Source organism: Microtus pennsylvanicus, chromosome 6 (assembly GCF_037038515.1).
Source record: "Microtus pennsylvanicus isolate mMicPen1 chromosome 6, mMicPen1.hap1, whole genome shotgun sequence".
NCBI lineage: Eukaryota > Metazoa > Chordata > Mammalia > Rodentia > Cricetidae > Microtus > Microtus pennsylvanicus.
Genome location: NC_134584.1, coordinates 115,993,269 through 116,013,865, shown reverse-complemented (window position 1 = coordinate 116,013,865; position 20,597 = coordinate 115,993,269). Strand labels below are relative to the sequence as shown.

At 46.1% G+C, this 20,597-nt stretch overlaps 1 protein-coding gene across 1 annotated transcript in view; it reads left to right on the top strand.

Annotated features, from left to right (window-relative positions):
* Cdyl2 (chromodomain Y like 2) overlaps nt 1-20,597 on the top strand; it is a 168,014-nt gene that overhangs the window by 131,305 nt on the left and 16,112 nt on the right. Inside the window, exons 3-4 of the mRNA XM_075977406.1 lie at nt 11,734-11,951; nt 16,726-16,898. Of these exons, the coding sequence (XP_075833521.1) occupies nt 11,734-11,951; nt 16,726-16,898 (391 nt within the window). The remainder of the gene's footprint in view (nt 1-11,733; nt 11,952-16,725; nt 16,899-20,597) is intronic.

The window sequence follows — 20,597 nt, the reverse complement described above, 5'->3', positions numbered from 1 at the left end:
CTTTGGACTATATATTTAGTGTCATGGACCACAGTGAAAATTTCTTCCTTTAAATTGCTTTTGTATGTAGGAATGGAGGTGCACATGAATGTGTGTTCATGTACAAATGGAGGATAGAGGGCACCCTTGGGTGTCTTTCCTCAGGAGCTATTTACCTTATTTCCTGAGATAGGATCTCTTACTGGGGACCTGGAGCTTGCTGAGTAGCTAACGTGTGCTCCTGGGATTGAACTTAGGTTTTTGTGTTCATGGGAGAAGCAGGGCTTTGGTTATAGGAAGGAGAAAGATAACAAGCATGGTGTCCCACGGTTACTGCAAGGGACGAGCTTAGAAGCTTAGACTGTCCTCGGCACTTTGGTGTATGCTCCTTAATTTACAGTTGAGAACAACCCTCAAAACTATGTCCTGTACACTGATCTGGGGAATAGGAGCTGGGTGCTCCTATAGGATTACACCCAATTAGCAGGCTGAGAGTTGATATGTCCCTGTCATCTAACGTCATAGCCCGGTGCTTCTGTGCATCCCACGGCTCTTTCCCCGCCAGATGGTTGTCATCTCTTTGGAGGGCATTGCGGTGCCTCAGAGGAAGAGAGCCTTGAAAACAGTTTCTTGAGATGCAGAGCGGAAGACTAGAATGAAGAAGCGGCTTCCTGCTTCTTCTCCTGAGGTCGGGGGAGACTTGGAAAGAGTGATGCAGCCACAGTGATATGTACCAGGTGCTTGCAGAGGTGCCTGTGGTTTCTTGGTTCAACAGTGCTGTGTCTTCCCAAGTCGGCATCAGTCACGTGCACCCAACATCATGCTAGATTGGTCAGAGCTATTTCTCTCGAGGTTCCCATAGGGAGGCATGGCCTTGGAGCCAGAGATGCCTGCCTCGACTGTTGTCACATTCCCCGTTACCTTTTGGTCTGCACTCACTACAGGTATTAGTTATCACATTAGCTTTTTATTGCCCTCATTGTAGCCTGACTGCTCTAGTTTGGGACTCTCATCTCCTGCAATGGCTAGCCCATCCTCAGATTCAAAAGGGATGAGTGAAATAAAATGGAGACAGCTGGCCCCAATCCTGCTTCCATTATGTAAAATCCATGCAGAATCTGACAAGTTACACACTTTTCCTTTGTCTGGAAGATGGACCCCCTGTTCCCACTCCACAGAACTGTGGAGTGTGTTAGAACTGCTCAGAACAGGGCCCTGGGTTGCTGGGAAATAGGAGTGTGCCATCCCACCCATGATGTCCTGGAAGCGTGGGCACACTCCCATTCTCACTGTCTACCTTGTGTTTGGGTGAGAGCTGGGGCCCGCTGGATGCAGCACCTGAAGCCTTGGTTACTAGACTGCATGATGAATGGATGAATGGGTATTTTCTTGCAGGAAGTTTCACCATCTCAGTTGTCAGGTATTCGGGGTTAACTCTGGAGAAACAGCTCCCTCGGCACCAGCCTTTTAATTAAATACTTGTGTATACTTTCTGAAGTTCATTAAGTGATCCTGCTGGGCGACAGGAGCTGCATCTTGATATCTGACAACGCCGGGTTGCTTTGAGTAATAGATAATTAGCAAACGAGGTGGCATTACAGAAGCTGTGGGATGATATGGGCACTGTGCCAGGCAGTACTGATACCCACAGCATCCCCTGTGCCCACAGTCCACCTCTTGGGCTATGAAGAGCACTTCTGAGTCCCTACCCTTGGCTTCCGGCTTGAGATTCCAAAAATTAAGGTTTTGCTGAAGGGTCTGAGCCATGTTGCTTCTCAAGCCTTTTGGCTGGAGTCAAATAGGAAGCCTGATATCCAGAGATGGACTTGGAGCTCTGGGTGCTAATGAACAAGTCTTGACTGCTTTAGGGATATGATCTGTACTACAGAGACAGGATGCTAAGCCTGTCTTGCTGTCCTCCGATAGAACTCAGTGGCAATATTGCCAGAAAGTTTTAGTGCTGAGTTGGACTGTGATGGTTTATTATTTTGAATTGCATGTATGTCTATATGTGAGTATGTGCATGTACGAGTGCAGATGCTCATGGAGTCCAGAAGGGGGCACCAGATTCCCTGGAGCTAGAGTTCTGGCAGTGGTGAGCTCCCTGTCACAGGTGTTGGCAACCAATTCCAGATCCTCTATAAGAGCAGTAAATGTTCTTAACTGTTGATCCATTTCTCCAGACTAATATATAGACTCTTTCAAATAAGCTGCACCTGTGGCTTGGATGTGGCAGTTTGGATGAAAATGGTGCCCATGGACTCATAGGGTGTGGAATTATTGGAGCTGTGGCGTTCTTGGAGGAATTGTATCACAGGGCATGGGCTTTGAGGTTTAAGAAGCTCAAGGAAGGCCCAATTTCATTCTTTCTTCCTGCTGTCTGATGATCTGGACTTAGAACTCTCAGTTACCTCTTCAGCTCAATGTCTGTGTGTATGCCACCATGCTTCCCACCATAATGATATTGGACTAAACCTCTTAACTCTAAGCCAGCCCCAATTAAATGTTTTTCCATTATAAGAGTTGCTGTGGTCATGATGTCTCATCACATCAATAGAAACCCTAACTAAGACAAAGGATAAAGATTTGGAATGTAGTAAGGAATTATGCTGGTCTTACAAAGTGGAAGGAGTAGATTCTCTTCTAAGGTTCATGGCAGACTATTTTTATAGGTTTTATAGGTTTATAGATTTTATAGGTGTTTAATTGTGTGTGTATATATGTGCATATATGTGCATGTGAGTGCAGTGCCCATGGAGGCCAGAAGAGGATGTCAACCCATGTAACTGGAGTTACAGACTGTGGTGAGCCACCATGTGGGTGCTGGGAACTTAGACTTCTGTTTCTCTCAGCCACTGATCCACTTCTATAGTCCTGAGCAAGTTGGAGCATTTCCACTAAATATTTGGAATTCTTCATGGGAGGTGTATCAGTTCTGCTTTTGACTATTCCTTCTGTCATTTATTTACACCAATAGCTACTCATAGAAGGTTATTATTTTTTGTTATAAGCCCAAACTATTTGTTGTTCTTATTATTGCAACTTTGGGCATGCAACTTTTGGTTCATATATTCTTCTAGACAAGCCCTGTCATTGTTGGGGCCATTTTATTTGAGCACTTCTTTGCATTTTGGCCCTGTAAACTTATTTTTGCATAATTCTTGGTGCAGTGCTGGATGGTCTTGCTGCAGCCGTAGAGTTCTTGGAAATCAAGATTTGGGCTTCAGGGGTGCTCCTTGCTGTTAGGATGCCATTAATTCCTGCTTCCCTCAGTCACAGTAAATGAAACACACCTACACACACATTTCCACTAACCTATGTCTGTAGACCTGTGCACAGACTCTTCTGTAGGCAGCATCCATGTTTGCTGGCAGTGCTTCCAAATCTGAGCTGTCAGCCTTGTATAACGCTAGCCTCTTGGCCCTGCTAGTCTATGAATTCCCTCTCCTGCCACTCCCACCTTCCACCTCATTACCAAGTCACTCCATTCCGGTTGTGTGTATGAACACAGCAGACGCGTTGGGCCTCCTCTGGGGGTGGGTGTCAGCTGTTTCTGAGGGTAGGCAGCCTTCATGTTCTTCCTTCCTTCAGTTTTCAGGTTCCTCACGTTTCCGAGGTTGCTGGGGTCTCCTCCACCTTCAGGGAGGTGATTTCTTCCATATTTAACACCTTCAGATCCACTCTGACATTCTGTGTTTTATCTTGGGATCCTAGCACCTCTTACCTGATTTTGCATATTTAAGCCTGTCTGTGCTGTGAAGTTCTTTTGGTTTTACACAAGGCCTAATGTCCCTCCTCCATTGCAGGTCCATACCGAGTCAGTTGAAAGCCAGTCTCTGCTTCACGTTTGCCACCTCCCTCCTATTCGGATCCCTTGGCAACCACTGATCTTTTACCACTGTTATCCCTTCCTCTTCTCTAGAATGTCATTTAATTGGAATCACCTAATACACCACTTGCTCACAGTGGCTTCTTTTGCATAGTAACGTGTATTTAAAATCTACTCATGTAACTCGGGAGCTGGTTAGTTTTACTTGTAAGCTTGATTCAACCTAGAATTACCCATGAAGAAATCTTCAATTAGAGTATTGTTTAGCTCACGTTGGCCCATGTCTGCTGGGGCCTGTCTTGATCATTAACTGATGGAAGAACACATAGCTCACTGTGGGCAGCACCGTCCCTGGGTTTGTAAGAGTAGAGAGACAAGCAAACAAGGATCCTCGCGTTTATTCTCTTGCTGCTCTTGACCGTGGACATGAAGCTTTAAGTTCCTTCCTTAATAATAGACTATAACCTGGAATTGTAAGCCAAGTAAACCCTTTCTTCTCTAAGTTGCTTAGTAAGGGATATTTGTCATAGCAATGGAAATGAAATGAGAACAGCAGCTACTTTACCTTTCTCACTGAATAATATTCCATCCTGTGGTTGTGCCATTTCGTTTATCCATCCACCCGTGAAAGGACATGATGGTTGCTTCTGGGGGCGTTTGGCAAAAAAACATGGTATTTTGTTCTTTTTGTATTATTTGCAGCTGTAAGATTTCCAGATAGACTTGGCTTATAAATACCTAGAGATAGCAAATCTTTACATGCTATGTTTAGCTTTTTAAGGAAAGACGATAGATGTGGGAGATGCTCTCCAGGGTCCTCTCCCTATTGAGAGCTATTACTGGATGCTAAGGACTATTGGCAGGTGCTAGCTGCCAGGAGAGGGAGAATCCTCTTTCTCTCCTCTCTTCTCCCTTCCCCTCCCCTCTTCGATTCTCTCCTCTCCTCCCCTTCCCTCTTCTCTTTCCTTCTTTTCCTCCCTCCCCATTTCTCTCTTTTGTATCATGATGGGATTTAATAGTAGAAACTTGGGGAAGAGAGAAGGTATGGAGGCTCTTTCTGCTTTACCACACTGAAGCTACTCATCAAACCTATGAAAACAAACTGTAACAAAACAATCCCGTTACAGCAAAGTCGTTCCCTAGGTGGCTAAGTATTTAACAGGTCCAACTCAAGGCACTGGAAGACACCAAAGACAGTTAGGATTAGGTATGCTCTTACCAGATGTCTGTAGAGGCTCTAACATTTGTCCTGGTAGAGGTAGGAGGAAGGACTTCTGGAGTCTTGGTTTTTCTTTTTTAAGTCATTATAGAAAATGTGGAAAGTTTTTCTTTGCTTCTCAATTGCCTTAGATCAGGATAAAACCTTGACTTTGTCTCTGGTGACATACGGTTGGCAGCATATTGTGGTCTTCTGCAGTGTTCCTCCTGTGACAGTTAATTCTTTCATCATCTTATTATTCCTTTGAACACATTCAGGACATAGTTCATTATCTTCTATTTCTGAGCATGTTGAGAAAATACAGAGTGGTAACAGACAAGAGTGAAGTCATCCTCTAGGGGAAGTCGAGGACCCAAGTCTGACCTCCATGAAACTCCAGGCCAATCAGGCCTGTCATGTTTGCAGAGGTTAGTCCACTACCTCCTGATACCAGAGGGCTATAGCAAAATGTGCTCCCTAGAAGTAGGAAGAGGACAACTATTCACAGGTCCAGGCTAAAGGGCTCTTGCAATAATTCTTCCCCAAGTGGCAACCAAAGTTGCCTGGGCTGAATTTACAACTTCAATATTAGTTTTCTCTCTCATCCACCTGTTACTAATTTCTTGAAGCTTCAGTCCCCTGCCCAGACTCTTGCATTGCTTGGAACTTAGCTTCAGCCTGACCTCCTGTGATGTGTTATGAGTAGCATATAGCTGTCAAGAGTACACCTGTCTCTTGGGTCCCAAATACACCTCTATTTTCTTCTCATCTGCACTCAAGTTAAATTGTTGACACCAGCCCCACAGAGTGTTCCAGGATTATCTATCTATCTATCTGTCTGTCTGTCTGTCTGTCTGTCTGTCTGTCTGTCTATCTATCTATCCATCCGTTTATTTTACATGTATTATCTGCATTTTATTCCACAAAAGAGAAGAAATTATTTGGATATTTTTAAAAACTGATTTTACATGCTAACCACAGTTTCCCCTCCTTCTTCTCCTCTCGTTCCTTCTCCCCACCTCCTTTCTTCCCTCCCCATCCACTCCTCATAAAGGGGTAGGCCTCCCATGGGAGACAACAAAGCCTAGCATATCAAGTTGAGGCAGGACCAAGCTCCTCCCCCCTGCATCAAGGCTGAGCAAGGCATCCCATCATAGGGAATAGGTTCAACAAAGCCAGATCATGCTCCAGGGACAGAACCTGGTCCCACTGCTAGGGGCCCCACAAACAGACCAAGCTACACTGCTGTCACCCACATGCAGAGGGCCTAGGTCAGTCTGATGCAGACTTCTTAGCTGTTGGTCTAGATTCTGTGAGTTCCCATGAGCTCGGGTCAGCTGTCTTTGTGGGTTTCCCCATTATGATCTTGACCCCCCCTCCTTTGCATATAATCATTCTTCTCTTTCTTCAACTGAACTCCCAGAGCTTGGCCCAGTGCTTGGCTGTGGATCTCTGCATCTGCTTCCATCAGTTCCTGGATGAAGGTTCTATGATGACACTTAGGGAAGTCATCAATCTGATTACAAGAGAAGGCCAATTCAGGCACCCTCTCTACTATTGCTAGGAGTCTTAGCAGGGGTCATCCTTGTGGATTCCTGGGACATATCTTTGGCACCAGGTTTCTCCTAACCCCACACAAACATGAGGGTTTGGGATGGTTGAGTTGGGGAAGGAGAGGAAGAGCAATGGCAGAGATATCTTGATAGAAGGGGCCAGGCCACATTATTAATAAGAAGCAGGCTGGCCAGCAGGGATGGTTTGCTCTCTTAATGATTGGGTTTTTGGGAAGGTTTGATTAGCTTGCAGTTGGCAAGGAGTGGACTGGATATTTATTGAAGGAGTGTTTGAATCCATTAGATGTCTTGTGGTAGACTCCTCAATGCTTGGGACCAGTAATAAAATCACTTTTCCCTCATCCTATTCCCAGTTAAGGGAATTCTCAGTGTAGTGAGTGCAGTCTGCCCTTTTTTAGGCTCACCCATGAGAACACAAAGGCAGCAGAGATGAGATTGTCTTCTCTTTCAACGGTGCGGCTATTGGTAGGTTTCCCATGCTCTAGTGGGTGAATGTACTTTCTGACAGGACTGAGTGGACTCAGTGGGCATTTAAAAGCCACAGGGAAGGAAAAAGTGGTAGGGAATATAGGTGAGCAATTAGAGGGGAGGGCATAGCGTGGGACCTATCAAAACACATTACACGCATGTATGAAATTCTGTTGGTTGTTTTTACTCTTTTTGCTTTTTTGGGGGGAGGTGCTACCCAGCTTCCAAATAAATTATACACTGAGATTTATTACTTATAAATGTTCAGCCTTAGCTTGGCTTGTTTCTTGCTAGCTTTTTAATTTAAATTGTCCCATCTATCTTTTGCCTCTGGGATTTTTCCTTTTCTTATTTCTGTATATTTTACTTTCCCTCTTACTCCATGGCTTGCTAGTCCCTGATGTCCTCCTCTCTATTTCTTATTGCTTTTTCCTTCCTCTTTTCAGATTTCTCCTCCTATTTGTTCTCTCTGACTGAAAGCCCCACCTATCCTTTCTCCTGCCTAACTATTGGTCATTCAGCTTCTTATTAGACCAATCAGGTATTTTAGACAGGCCAAGTAACACAGCTTCACAGACTTAAACAAATGCAACACATCTTTGCACCATTAAACAAATGTTCCACAGTGTAAACAAATGCAAAACATCTTAAACTAATATTCCACAACAAAACTCTCAAACAATGAGAAAGCAAAAGTAACTTTAAAAGGGAGAGGAGACGAGACGGGGAATGTTGCAGGGTTGTAGGAGGAGATGGAGGATGGAATAATTGATGGATATGACCATATTTCATTGCATCTGTATATGGCATTCTCAAGAATAAAGATGTTTAAGGAAAATAAAGAGATTTATTTAGAGGAGAAAGAGACGACATTCTCAAGAATAAAGATGTTTAAGGAAAATAAAGAGATTTATTTAGAGGAGAAAGAGACGACAAGCCCAAACCATTTACCATAGTGCTGTGCAGCTGTGTCTGTCTGTTGACAGAACACAGCCGTGCATACTCTCTGTGTGTGCTGTCAACAGTGAGAATGGCCATGCACACTCTGTGTGTGTGTCCTGTAGTAGTGAGCATGGCCATGCATACTCTCTGCGTGTGTCTGTTGACAGGGAGCACAGCTGTGCACACTCTCTGTGTGTGCTGTCAACAGTGAGCAAGGCCGTGCACACTCTGTGTGTGTGTGTGTGTGTGTGTGTGTGTGTGTGCTGTCAACAGTGAGCAAGGCCATGCAATCTCAGTCTTCACCAGCGATGCCTCCATCTCATTGCTGTTGTATCTCTTGGATCCACCCTGTGTGCCCTGGCATCTCTTGGATTTTCCCTCTTAGGGAAAAGGCATGATTTGGCTCTTTAGATCTCCTGCCCACTTTTAAGTTGGGTTGTTTGTTTTCTTACTGCAGTTCTGTGTATTTTGAATACAAAATCTCTCTAATATATATTTGGCAAACTGTTTTCATGCTGAGTGTAGCATGTCTCTCAATTCTCTCAATGATGCCCTCCAGGGAACAGAAATTTCTAATTTTTATAATGATCAGCTTGCCCATTTTTTTATATCAAGGAACCTGATTTTCTTGATGCCAAATATAGAAATTTATTGTCAAGCCCAGTATCCCTAGAGCTTTGTCTGGTTGCCTTTTAGATATATTACCATTTTGTGTTTAGGTCTGTGATCCATTCTGAGAGAAATTGCATGTGTCTGTGCATGCACGTCTCTGGGGGGAGGGAGCGGAGAGGGGGAGAGAAAGAGAGGGAGAGTTTGTAAGATGTCCTAATTTGGTTTCTCTTGCTGTGATAAACACCATGACTGAAAGGAACTTTGAGAAAAGAGGGTTTATATTTCATCTTATTGGTAACAGCCTATCGTTGAGGGATTTTCGGGCCGGAAAGTGAAGCGGAAACTCCAGAGGACCACCACTTACTGGCTTCCCCAGCTCGCTTTCTTATTCAGCCAAGTTCCATCTGCCTAAGGGTGGTACTGCCCACAGTGGACCAGGACTCCTACATCAGTCATCAATCATATCAAGACTAAATGTCTTTTAGACCTGACCCCAGGCCAGTCTGTTCTGAGCAATTCTCCAGTGGAGATTCCCTCTTTCCCTGTAACTACAGCTGTGTATCAAGTGCACAGCTAGTCATGGCAGATGTGATGTCTCCAGGTTCATGTTTTCCTTCTGCCAATGGATTACTGTTTGTTTTGATGGCACTTGTTGGAAAAGGAAGTCTTTTCCCCCACTGAACTGTCATGACACTGTATATGTGAGCATCTGCTTATAATTCTCTCTTGTGACCCTTGGTCTGTTTCTGTACATTGGATCACTGTGGCTTTTTCTTAAGGCTTTGATGTGGGAGAGAACCCACTCTTCTTGTCTTGAAGCATGTTTTTGGCTGTTCTATATCTTTTCCCTTGCTAAGAACAAGTTCAGAGTTAGTTTGACACTGGGCACAAAATAGCTTGCTGGGATTTTGCCTGGGGTTACATTGAACTCATAGATCAATTGGGAAGAGTTGACCTCTTACGTATTTTAAGCATAAATCTGATTCATGAACATGGCAGACTTCTTGTATTAGTTACTTTTTGTCCCTGAGATGAAATTCCATGACCAAAGCCAACTTACAGAAAGAAGAATTTATTTTGGCTCAAGGTTCCAGAGAGAGGAATTGGTAAGGAAGTCATGGCAACAGGCACTGGAGCAGGCCCGATAGATCACATGTCATCAATACAAGAGGCTGAGATAGCCAGCTTAAAGTGGTATGAGGCTATAAATCCTCCAAGCCCACCCTTAGTGGTGTGTGTCCTCCAGCAAGGCCCCATCTCCTAACAGTTCCACCTACCCAAACCGTGCCACCAACTGGGACCAAGTGTTCAAACACATGAGCCTATAGAGGATATTTCTCCCTGAAGCCACGGTATTTCTCCGTTTTAGTTAGAATTGCTTCAGCGTCTTTTGTCGGGGTTTTGTAGTTTCCTATCTACAGATCCCATACATATTTTTTTATTAGAACTGCATATGGTTCATATATAGGGTGCCATTTTTTAAATGTCAAATTCTATTTGTTCATTACCGGTGTGTTGGACAGTAATTAGCAGGTGTATTAATTTTGTATTTTGAAGCCTTGCTGAATTTGCTCACTAGTTCCAAGAATGGTTGATTTCTTTGGCCTTCAGTTCCCCAGTGCTTTCTACACATACAGACTTGGCATCAGTAAATTTTCTTTTTTCTCTTCTCCCTCTCTCCTTTTTAATGATTTATTTATTTTTATTTTATGTGCATTGGCATTTTGCCTGCTTGTGTGTCTGTTTGAGGGTGTTGGAGCCCATGGAATTGGAGCTCCAGACAGGTGTGAATTGCCGTGTGGTTGCTGGGAAATGAACCTGAGTCCCCTGGAAGAGCAGTCAGTGCTTTTAACTACTGAGCCTCTCTCTAGCCCCTCTCTTCCCTCTCAGTGTCTATAATTTTTACTGTCTTTTCTTTTCTTGACTTGTCTTTCCTTTCCTTTTCTTATCTTCATACACTAGTTAAGTCTTCTAGGATGTGGTTGACCAGGAGAAAGAGTGCCCTTTAGTGATTTGGGGTGTTATGAGGGAGAAATCCAGTTTTTCCCAATTGAAGATGATGTAAGTGGTAGATGTTTTGTTGATGTCCCTGTCAAGGGGGGCATGCAGCTCTCTGTGAGCTTTTGTCAGATGGTTTTCATGTGTTGATGACTGTGATGTTTCGTTGTTACACTTCCTGTGTGGTTGACTATACCAACTGATTTTCAGATACTAAACCAGCTCCCCTCACCTGTTCACAGCATAGAATTCTCGCTGTATTGCATGAAGTCATTAGCTCATATTTCATCAAAGCCTTTAGTTTTTCAGACAGGGTCTCACTATGTAGTTCTAGCTGGTCTGGAACTCACAGATACTGTCCCTGCCTCCCAAGTGCTGGGATTAAAGGCATGTGCCACCATGCCTGACCCTTGTCAAAGACTTTTGTATCCACATTAATGGAGTATGGCCAGAGTTGTAAACCCTTTCTTCCCCAAATTGCTTTGGTCATGGTATCTTTATTAAAGCAATAGAAAGCAAATTAAAGCAATTTCTTTTTAGTGAAGGCAGTCTGTGGTCATTTATGAACACTAATATAGAAGACACAAACATGGGGGAGGAGAGGTGGAAACATGAGGTCTCTGCCTGTTTGGGGCCTCATGATCAGAAGTTAAGCACTGGGCACTCAGATCCCTTCTAGCTTCCACATTGAATGGGACAATGTACCTGTAGTGTTGGAGCATTGTGCTTAGCACGTGGTGCCGGTGGGTTCTGGCTGGATCCAGGCCAGTGGCTAGTACTGCTTTTACTAAGGATTCTCTGTCAGTCACGTGTGTCCACCAGTGGACAGTGCCTCTCTAGGGGTCAGAAGATTCTTGGTTGTCAAGAATCCTAATATAAGCAGACTGCTCACTGACAGATGTGCTCCGCGCTGGGATCAGGCCCTCAAACCAGTCCTTTGCAAAAAGTCCCCAGATTATCTTCTGAATTTGAAGATACATCATTTATGTCCTGGACTTTCCCCCTCCAAAGCAGAGCAGAGGGAGGCCTGGGAACCCTGGACTTTTCCCCTGGAAATACAGACTTTCTCTAGTTGACTCGTGTGGCTGCATAATGCAGGCCAGTTTCTCACTTCGCTTTTCTGATTTTGAAAGGCCCTGCTCTGACCAACGGAGGTCTGAACCTGCACAGCCCCGTGAAGAGGAAGCTGGAGACAGAGAAGGATTACGTCTTTGACAAGAGGCTCAGGTACAGCGTCCGCCAGAATGAAAGCAACTGTCGGTTTCGTGACATCGTGGTGCGGAAGGAAGAGGGCTTCACGCACATTCTTCTGTCCAGCCAGACTTCAGATAACAATGCCCTGACACCTGAGGTAAGAGCTTTGGGGAGATGGGTGATTTCAGACCTCCTCCTCGGTCTTGGAACACCCTGCACTTGCTTGTCCGTAATGTCTATGGAAGCATGGGGAGTTAGCAAGACGTCTGGCAGTGGGCACTCTCTAGGGTAGCAGTTCTCAAATTGTGACCCTTTAATACAGTTCCTCATGCTGTGCTGACCCCCAGCCATAAGATTATTTTCATTGCTACTTCATAATTTTACTACTGTTATGAATCATACTAAACCTGTGTTTTCAGATGGTCTTGGATGACCCGTGTGAAAAAGTCATTCATTCCCCCAAAGGGGCCTTGACGCACAGGTTGAGAGCCGCCACTCTAGAGGAACTGCTCTTCCAGGCTGGCATTGACAGGATGGCCTGTATCCTCTGGTACATCTGACACCCTCTGGAATGCCCATGAAGTGGTGGAGGGGTGCCATGTCCTTGAACTTGTGACCGCATGTTTTATGTGATTTACATAGCCAATGGCTCTTCTATGGAGTTGTGGGTGTTACAGCCCAGAATGATTGACAGACTGTGAGAGTAGAGCTGGCAGGTGCCTTTGGAGTTTGTGAGGCCGATAGTGCTGCCCCTCCTCTAAGCATGGAGTTTTGCAGAGGGGCAGGCAGCCTCACTTACCATTAGCAGAAGCATCCAGGGGTTCTCTGCAGGTAGGATCTAGAGATGTGTATGTGGGCTCTCTGGTGGGCAACTCCTCACATGCACATACACCTGGAACCCATGTTGTTTAAAGCTCACCATGCCACATCCACACAAGCCCAGTTCTTCCTGCATTTTTTCCCTACTCTACTATATTTTAAAAGCTTTTAAAAGGCGCATCATTTTCCTTCCATAAATGGAATCATTGTGCCCCCTCTCAGTTCATTCTGCCTCACTGGGACAGCTTTGTGTGGTAATGGGTGCCCACTCATCCTGGATGCTACACTGTCTTCCACTAATCTGAGGTACCCGTGGGCCCTACCTACCAAGCCTTGGTTCATGATGGTGGGCATCAGTTAGTCCACTGATTTCAGTGGTTGGACAAGTCAGGCAAGCTCACACATGGGTTATAGGAGTCCCTAGAGAAAGATCCCATTGGATCCAAGAGGAGGTGCTGGAGGAGGAATGTTTTAGATTTGGGAGTCTAGCAACCTGCGTTCCAACCCGCCCCCACTTCTGTTGCCTTTTCTCTTACCAGGGGAAATTACTCTGCCTGTGCACCCCCTGTTTCTAGAAAAGGCATCACGTCTTCCTTGTGAGATTACAGACAACACCCAGGAGTAGGTGCCCAGGAGTGTCTGGTGCCCAGGCTGGCCTATATAGGCTCTTGCTGTTACTAAGAGGAAGCCGAGGCTGCTTAGGGTCACCAGCCAGTCCATCTTGCTTGTTAGTGAACAGCCTGGAAGGAACCCTTTCATGGTGGCCATTGAATCTCTTCTCTTAGCTATCCGTGTGGCATTGGCTGAGTTGACAATACAAGGGGAAAATCCACTCATGACCAGATGCGTTGACTCAGTTCCGAGATCAGAAAGATGATGTTTGTCTTGTTAGCACCAGAGTGGAAACAAGGCCCTCTAGAACAAGGCTTCGCCATTCAAAGCTTGTCCACTTTCCTTCTCAGTGAGGGGCCGGTGCCTGCCTCCAGCCTTTGGTTCTTCCAGTGCTCATGGCCTCAACCAGCACCACCAGCAGCAGCCACAGCATTTGAAGCTTAGCTTCCTTTATGTTTCCTGACTAAATACTTAAACCCAAAACAATTTAGTGGAAGAAAAGGGGATATTTCATCTTACACTTCTGGGTCTGTCATTGAGAGAACTCAGGGCTGGAGCTCAAGGCAGGAGCCTGAAAGCGGAAACCACGGAAGATGCTGCTTTTTGGCCTGCCCGGCTTGCTCTCTGGCTCACATCTGGCTGGCTTTTTTATATGGCCCAGAACCACTCACCTTAGGAATGATGCTGCCCACAGTGTGCTGTGCCCTCCCACATCATGACAGTTCCCCTGCCAATCATGCCCACAGCTGATTTAGACAATTCATCTACTGAGCCTTCTCCTCTCAGATGACTTTATGCTGGATCAAGTTGGCAACCGATGCTAACAGGGACAACACACAGAAACAGGCCAGGCACACAGGTGTGTCTCCCACACCCTGTTGTCACATCTGGCCATTCGGACTTCCTCCAAAGCTTGTTTCTTTTCTCTCTGTCTGCTGTGCATCTGTTTCACTCACACTGAGTTTCTTCTAGTTTATCTGTGTTTTTCTTTCTGAATACACTTTTCCTCTGCTTGAGGTCCATGCCTTTGTCGTCATGTTCTTTGAGAGTCTTAGAATGATAAACTCCCTTGTGCTGAAAAGACCCAGGTTTTAGCTTTGCCTTTGAATGGCCAGTTATATTGGTGAAGAATTTGTTGTATAGATGTTTCCCTCAGCACATTGAACACTAGATCCCATTACCTTCCACTAGTGCTTGCTAGTCTTCTTTAGAACTATCCTCTGGTCAAGGGTTCATTTTTGAGGTAAGCTTTCTTTTGCCTCTGTATACTTAAAGATTTACCTTTGCTTTGCATTGGCCTTTTGCGTTGTCTTGAATTCAGGCATTTATTAAACAGACTTAAAGCATTTCCCCCAAGATGCTCTGGTCCTGATCCCAGAACCTAAGATGATGCTAGCTTACATGCCTGGGCATTAAGGTTTCTGGAGGAATGAAGGCTGCTCCTCAGCTGACTTTGAAAGGAAGGGATTATTTTGGAAAGAAAGGTCTCCATGGTCTTGGCATCGTCACAGGGTCTAAGGTGCCGAGGAGGAAGAGAGAAGAGTCCACGTCAGAGAGAGGCAGAGGGAGCAGAGAATAGACCTGTTTGGCCATCACTGCCTTGGAAGGTGGAGAGTGGGGCCAGGAGCTAGGGAACGTGCAGGAAGCGTGTTCTCCCTCACGGTGTCCAGGTCGGAATACGGTTCACTACGTATATTCTCAGACTCTGCCCATTCTCTGTGACATCTGAAAATGGCTCCTTCAGCACCTCTTGGCTTGCATTTACTGTTACCCTCTTAGTGTGTTTTCTGTCTGTTTCTCTGATCTGGGAGCAGGGAAACTTCTCCAGATCTTCCAGTTTGCTTATTCTCCCTCCAGCTCTGTTTAGTCTGTTAATCTAGGCAGCAATCATGACTTTGCTGTCTGTGTGATACGTTCTCTTCCCCTAAGCCCTTTCATTTCATTTTCTCTGAGTCTTCATTGTTTCTCTGCCCCTTTCCCCCTCCTTGGCTATTTTAGACATATTTTAAACTGTTCTAGTCTCTTAGAGTAGTATTACTTAACGTTGCTGTGTCCCTCCCATCTGTATGTCTGTTCATATTTCTCAAATGCTTTGTGTCTTTTTGTTGGGAGCTCATCTGCAACGCAGATTATTTCCCTGTGATGTGGTCCTGTGGCTTAGGTGTCAGTCTCTCTCAAAAGCACTGCTGTGTTCATTTTTATGAGATGCTCCAGAAATGCTGCCAGCTTGTATCCAGTTTCCATATCAATCAATTCATCAATTTTTAAAAGATAGTGCTTTTAAACATACACACACGCACGCACGCGCGCACATGTCTAGGGGTGGTTTTGTGCACATGATTGTAGTATCCTCCAGTATACTCCTGGAGCTTGGTGTTAAGCAGTCAGGAGCCTCCTGATGTGGCCTCAGGAACCCAACTGGGGCACTTTGCAAGAACAATGCGTGCTCTTAACTGCCGAGCCATCTCCACAGTCCCTCCTCTTTTAATTTGAAGATTTCTCTTTCATGTGGTATTACACCTCAGAACTTTGTGTTGGGGTTTTAAGTTCTCATGGGAGATTTTACCTACAGAAGCAGTTCAAGCTGCTCGTTCTGACTAGGATGTGGAGGACGTGTGGTGGAGAGACCGAAGGAAGGGCTCGACTAGTTAGTTTTAGATTACAATGCAGGTTTCCTGACCAGGAAGTCATCCTGAATGCCCGGGTTCCCAAGAGAAATTGTGTAGGCAGCGTGGACATGATTCACGACAGGGCTATAAGGGGCATGAGTCAGTGGGGAAGCCACAGGTGTGACAGTGACCAACGGTCATGTCATGGCTCTATTTTGAATGTCTATACCAGGCACTGTGGTAGCCTCAAGAATACAGCGGGGGCTAAGAAAGACAGCATTCTGGTCATTGTTCAAACCATGGTCTAACTGGGGCAACAAGTGTAGTTTCCCCTGTGGTGCATGAAGGGGAGAACAAGACGCTCTTAATTCCGAATTTACTCTCCCTGCCAGGATGTGACCTCCCAGGCACCCTGCGCTGGAAAGAATTCTAGACATTAAGACCAGCAAATCCCCAATCTTGTGGGTAATACATGACAGACCATGAGCTTGGCCGTGTTGCAAATACTAAAACTTGCTAAGCATGGCCACCTCTAACCCCTTGTGCAAGGGTCTAGGGAGATTGAACAAGAGAAGAAAATGTAACTGAAGCATCTAGAGGCTAAACTCACCAAAGCTGTACAGAGGACAATTTCCCCACACTTTGTAAGGGCTTCAGCCAGCAAACCCTAGAAGTGGTCTGCAGAGGTTCACAGGGACTGACTAAGTCCATGCCGGGCTCCCAGGTCTGGACTAGTGACCCCTAACCTCTGAGTTGATCCTTCTGCTTACACTGTGCGTGGTGCCGGAAAGCTTTGGTTTGGTCGAGTTTCTTTCCTGGGTCTGGCCTGTGCTTTTGTTCAGCAGAGGCTCTCGGGTATTCAGAGCTCTGCACACTTGCCTCTGTCCACAGATCATGAAGGAGGTCCGGCGAGCTCTGTGCAATGCGGCCACAGACGACAGCAAGCTGCTGCTGCTCAGTGCAGTGGGTAGCGTGTTCTGCAGCGGCCTGGACTATTCCTACCTGATCGGCCGGCTGTCCAGTGACCGGAGGAAGGAGAGCACTCGCATCGCAGAAGCCATCAGGTGAGCTCAGCTTCTCTTTGGGAGCCTGCCAGCGATGACCAGATTTAGCAAATGGAAGACGAGCTATTCAGTTAAACTTAAATTTCAGACAATGTGGGATTTTAATTTTAGTGTAAGTACATCCTTGACAACATTTAGGACACCAGGCCATGCCTGTATCTTACAGTTATTTTTGATTTATCTAAAATTTGATTCTCTTTCAATGCCAGGGATCAAACTCAGGGCCTTGTACATGCTGAACACATGCTCTGTCATTCAGTTTAATTTCTGTCTTTGAGCTGTGGACCTGAGCTGGGCAGCCTGCGTTTTGTCCATGGCCCCAATGGCATGCTTTGCCCTCTGGGCTGCATTCTACTTCCTACCCCCAAACCCTTTTTTTTTTTGTTTAAGAAAAACACACTTTTATTTTCTCATTAAGGCCTGCGTTGGTGATGCCATGAAGCATTCTGCTCCTGCTTTTGTTCTGCTGGTGGGGCTTTTGGTTGTGTCGGCATTCCTCTGCCCTCCACCTGATGTGAATCAAGTATAGGAAGAGGGTGGAGCACTTAGGGCTGTCGAACATTGGTAGATATTGTGGGTAGGACTGTCGTGCATTGTGTGGGTGGGAATATTGCCCCCTCTCAAAGTCTGTGGGCGTCTCAATGGTGACCCACAGGGGCAACTATTAGTAACCTTTTCAGGATGCAGGATAATTATCTCCCCATTTATTTAGATGTTGTTCATTTTCTGTGTGTGCACATGTATATATGTTTGGGTGCATGTGTGTGCATGTGGAGGCCAGGGGTCAACCTCAGATGTTATTTCTCAGGCAATGTCCTCTTGTTGTTTACAACAGGGTTGCTCACTGGCCTGGTACTTGCCAAGTAGGTAGGATAAGTGGGCTGGCCAGCTAGTCCCAGGCTGCTTGTCGGTATCTCCCTAGCTGGATGCCATCAAGCAATACGTTAACCCATGGGGTCTGAGCATCAAGTTCGGGTCTTCATGCTTGCAAAGATAGCACTTTCCCTCCTGAGCTGTCTGCCTAGCCCATCGCAATTATTTATAACAAAAGCAAATGAATGAGCCCTCCAGCCAGGTCACTCTGCTGCTTAACAGCTGTCACTTAGTGAGTCACTCCAGGAAAGACCTACATGCTGGTGTGCCTTGCTCAGGGAAACAGAGAGGAGCCACAGCCTTAAGACCAGGAACATCTGCTCCATGTGGGGTCTTGGATCTCAGGCTGCACACTGGAGAGTCTTCAGGGTCTCCAGTCTCACTGACCTGTGGTTGAAACACAGCAGAGGATTCCCATATCCTCACCAGGGATTTGGGAAGATGCGGGCTGTAGCATGAAGATGCTTCCTTGTGTGGATTCCAGGTCCAATTTTGAGTGAAGTGTTGCTCAGGAATGCCTGTGTGCTTCCGCAGGCAGATTCCTCCCTAGGAAGGGACTGTGAAGTCGGGACCCAGTTCCTGAAGAGGAACTATGGCGTTGATGTCACTCCCAATTTCCAGGGTGCAATTGAGCCCTGGCCATGGCCTGGCAGTTTGTGCTATGCTTGATCTCGGCTGCATCTTCTTACTGCTGGCTTTGCATGAGTTGAAGGATCAGCAAAGTCACTAGAGTGATTCCCTCTTCATAGACGGGGCCACCAGAGTACACCCCAGGGACCAAAGAGCCTTGCTCACGGTCTGCACCTGGTTTATTAATCTCGGTGGAGGTGCTTGTGGGATTTCCAGCCCAGGGAAATCTTTAAGATATGGCATTCATGCAGGCAAAGCTAATTAGCACTTAACCCTCTTGTCCCCCGCCCCCCCCAAACAAATACAGGAACTTCCTAATCTATTCAGCCTCTGAAGGTAAATTAATTTGGAAACAGAGTCTTAATGTAATGGAGTTCAGAGTCCTGAGATCCTACATTCGAATGGGCTCTAAATATCTTGAGCGCTGCCCTTGAGATTGAGAAAGGCGATGGTGTGCAGCTTAGGCATGAAAATAGAGAAAAGAGATGTGACGTCAAGACAAGAAACCGGAGTGAGGCAGAGCACCCAAGAAAGCTGACAGAATCAACAGGTGGACGAGGTCTGGCTCCTGCCTCAGGGCTCCAGAGGGGACCAACACGTGGACTTTGGATTTCTTGTCTCCAGGATACTACAGAATACATTTCTGTTGTCTTGAGCCATGGTTTGTGGTCACTGTCCTAGCGGTACTCAGAATTCCCCATCTTCCTGGATTCTCTTCTCAGGCTCGGTCCATCCCATCCCTCATCATAGCATCCTTAGAGCCATCTCTCTGGACAGGTGATTAGCAATGTCTGCTCGGTGAGGACTGTGAACCGTTGCCTCTGACAGCTTCTAGTAAGGTATTGCTCAGTATTAGGCTTAGTGGAATGAAGTCCGGCCAGGTCACTAGACTAAAGGACTTGTATCTGAGTCACCGTGGGAGGGGACCTGAACAGGGATCCCTATGTCATGGTATATTCTTACAGGTTTTCAGGACTCACCTCTTGATGAGAGTAGCATTTCTCTGGTCTGGCCCTGTCTTTATGGTTTAGATCCTTTAAAGCTGAGGGTCAAGAACATTTCTGCTCATCATCTGCCTATCCCCCTGACCAGCTGGGGTCATAAGAACGACAGTCCATTCTCTCTAGAGTCTTGAAGACCAAGTCAAGAGAGAGATTTTAGGGTCGGATTGAGATGTAAACATTGGCCGTAACGAAGCTGGAGCAGAAATGTGGCCAGAATCTGGGCCTTTCACTCACTTTCCTGGCTGAGCAAGCTAAAGAACCCCAGTGATGAAAGTGTCAGAACCACCTCTGGAGACATGCAGACTGTGGAGTTCAGATGTGTACCTTGTCAGGGGGATGGTGCGCACAAACAGAACAGAGGGACTTCTTTAAGAGGCCATGGAGGGAGCAGAATTTGCTAATTTATGGTCTGGAAGAGGCAGACCTAGGAGAGAGAAAGGAGGTATCCTTTGCATCCCTGATTCTCAGACCATGATTCTCAGCGTGGAGAGAAAGGAGGGAGGGAGCATTTCCAAAACTCAGATGCCCCTCAAGAAGGCCTGAGAACTCTTCTGTAGTAGGGTTGCATCTCCAAGGTCACTCATGGTTTCTTCACATGGCCAGGGCAGAGAACACCTAACTTGGGTCAACCAGGAAGTTTCTCCCTGGTGTGGACTGATAAACCCAGAGAAAACTTTATTATTATTCACAAGAGACGAGGTGGTTGGAAAGGAGTGGGGCAAGGATCAAGATGTCAGAAGGCTGGAGCTCAAAGGAGGGTAGGTCGTGGCACAGACGACATGCTACACAGACATGTGTGTCCTTGGGGCAAAGGGAGACCAGGGCCAATCATCACACCTGGAGGACACTCCCGTTTCCTCAACTTTGGATTGTTCCCTTGCAACCCATGTTTCACATGCATGACCAGGCAGCAATGCACTGTTCATAGAGTCTTTTGTGGCCTTCCAGAGAGGGTACCTGAGCAAACTGCACTGTTAGGTGTTTGCTTCATGCAGGAGCCCCATCTCTACTCCTGTGGATTCCCCAGGTGCATGAATAAATCCATGAGCACACCCATCTCTTGTGAAAGTACCCTTTTCATAATCCACCAGGGATGAGCTAGCCTTTGGACCTAGAGCCATCCCTGATCTCCATGTTTCCTCCAGGCATCCCTGGCCATGGTTTCCTAGGGGACCACCTGGTCTAAGCAATA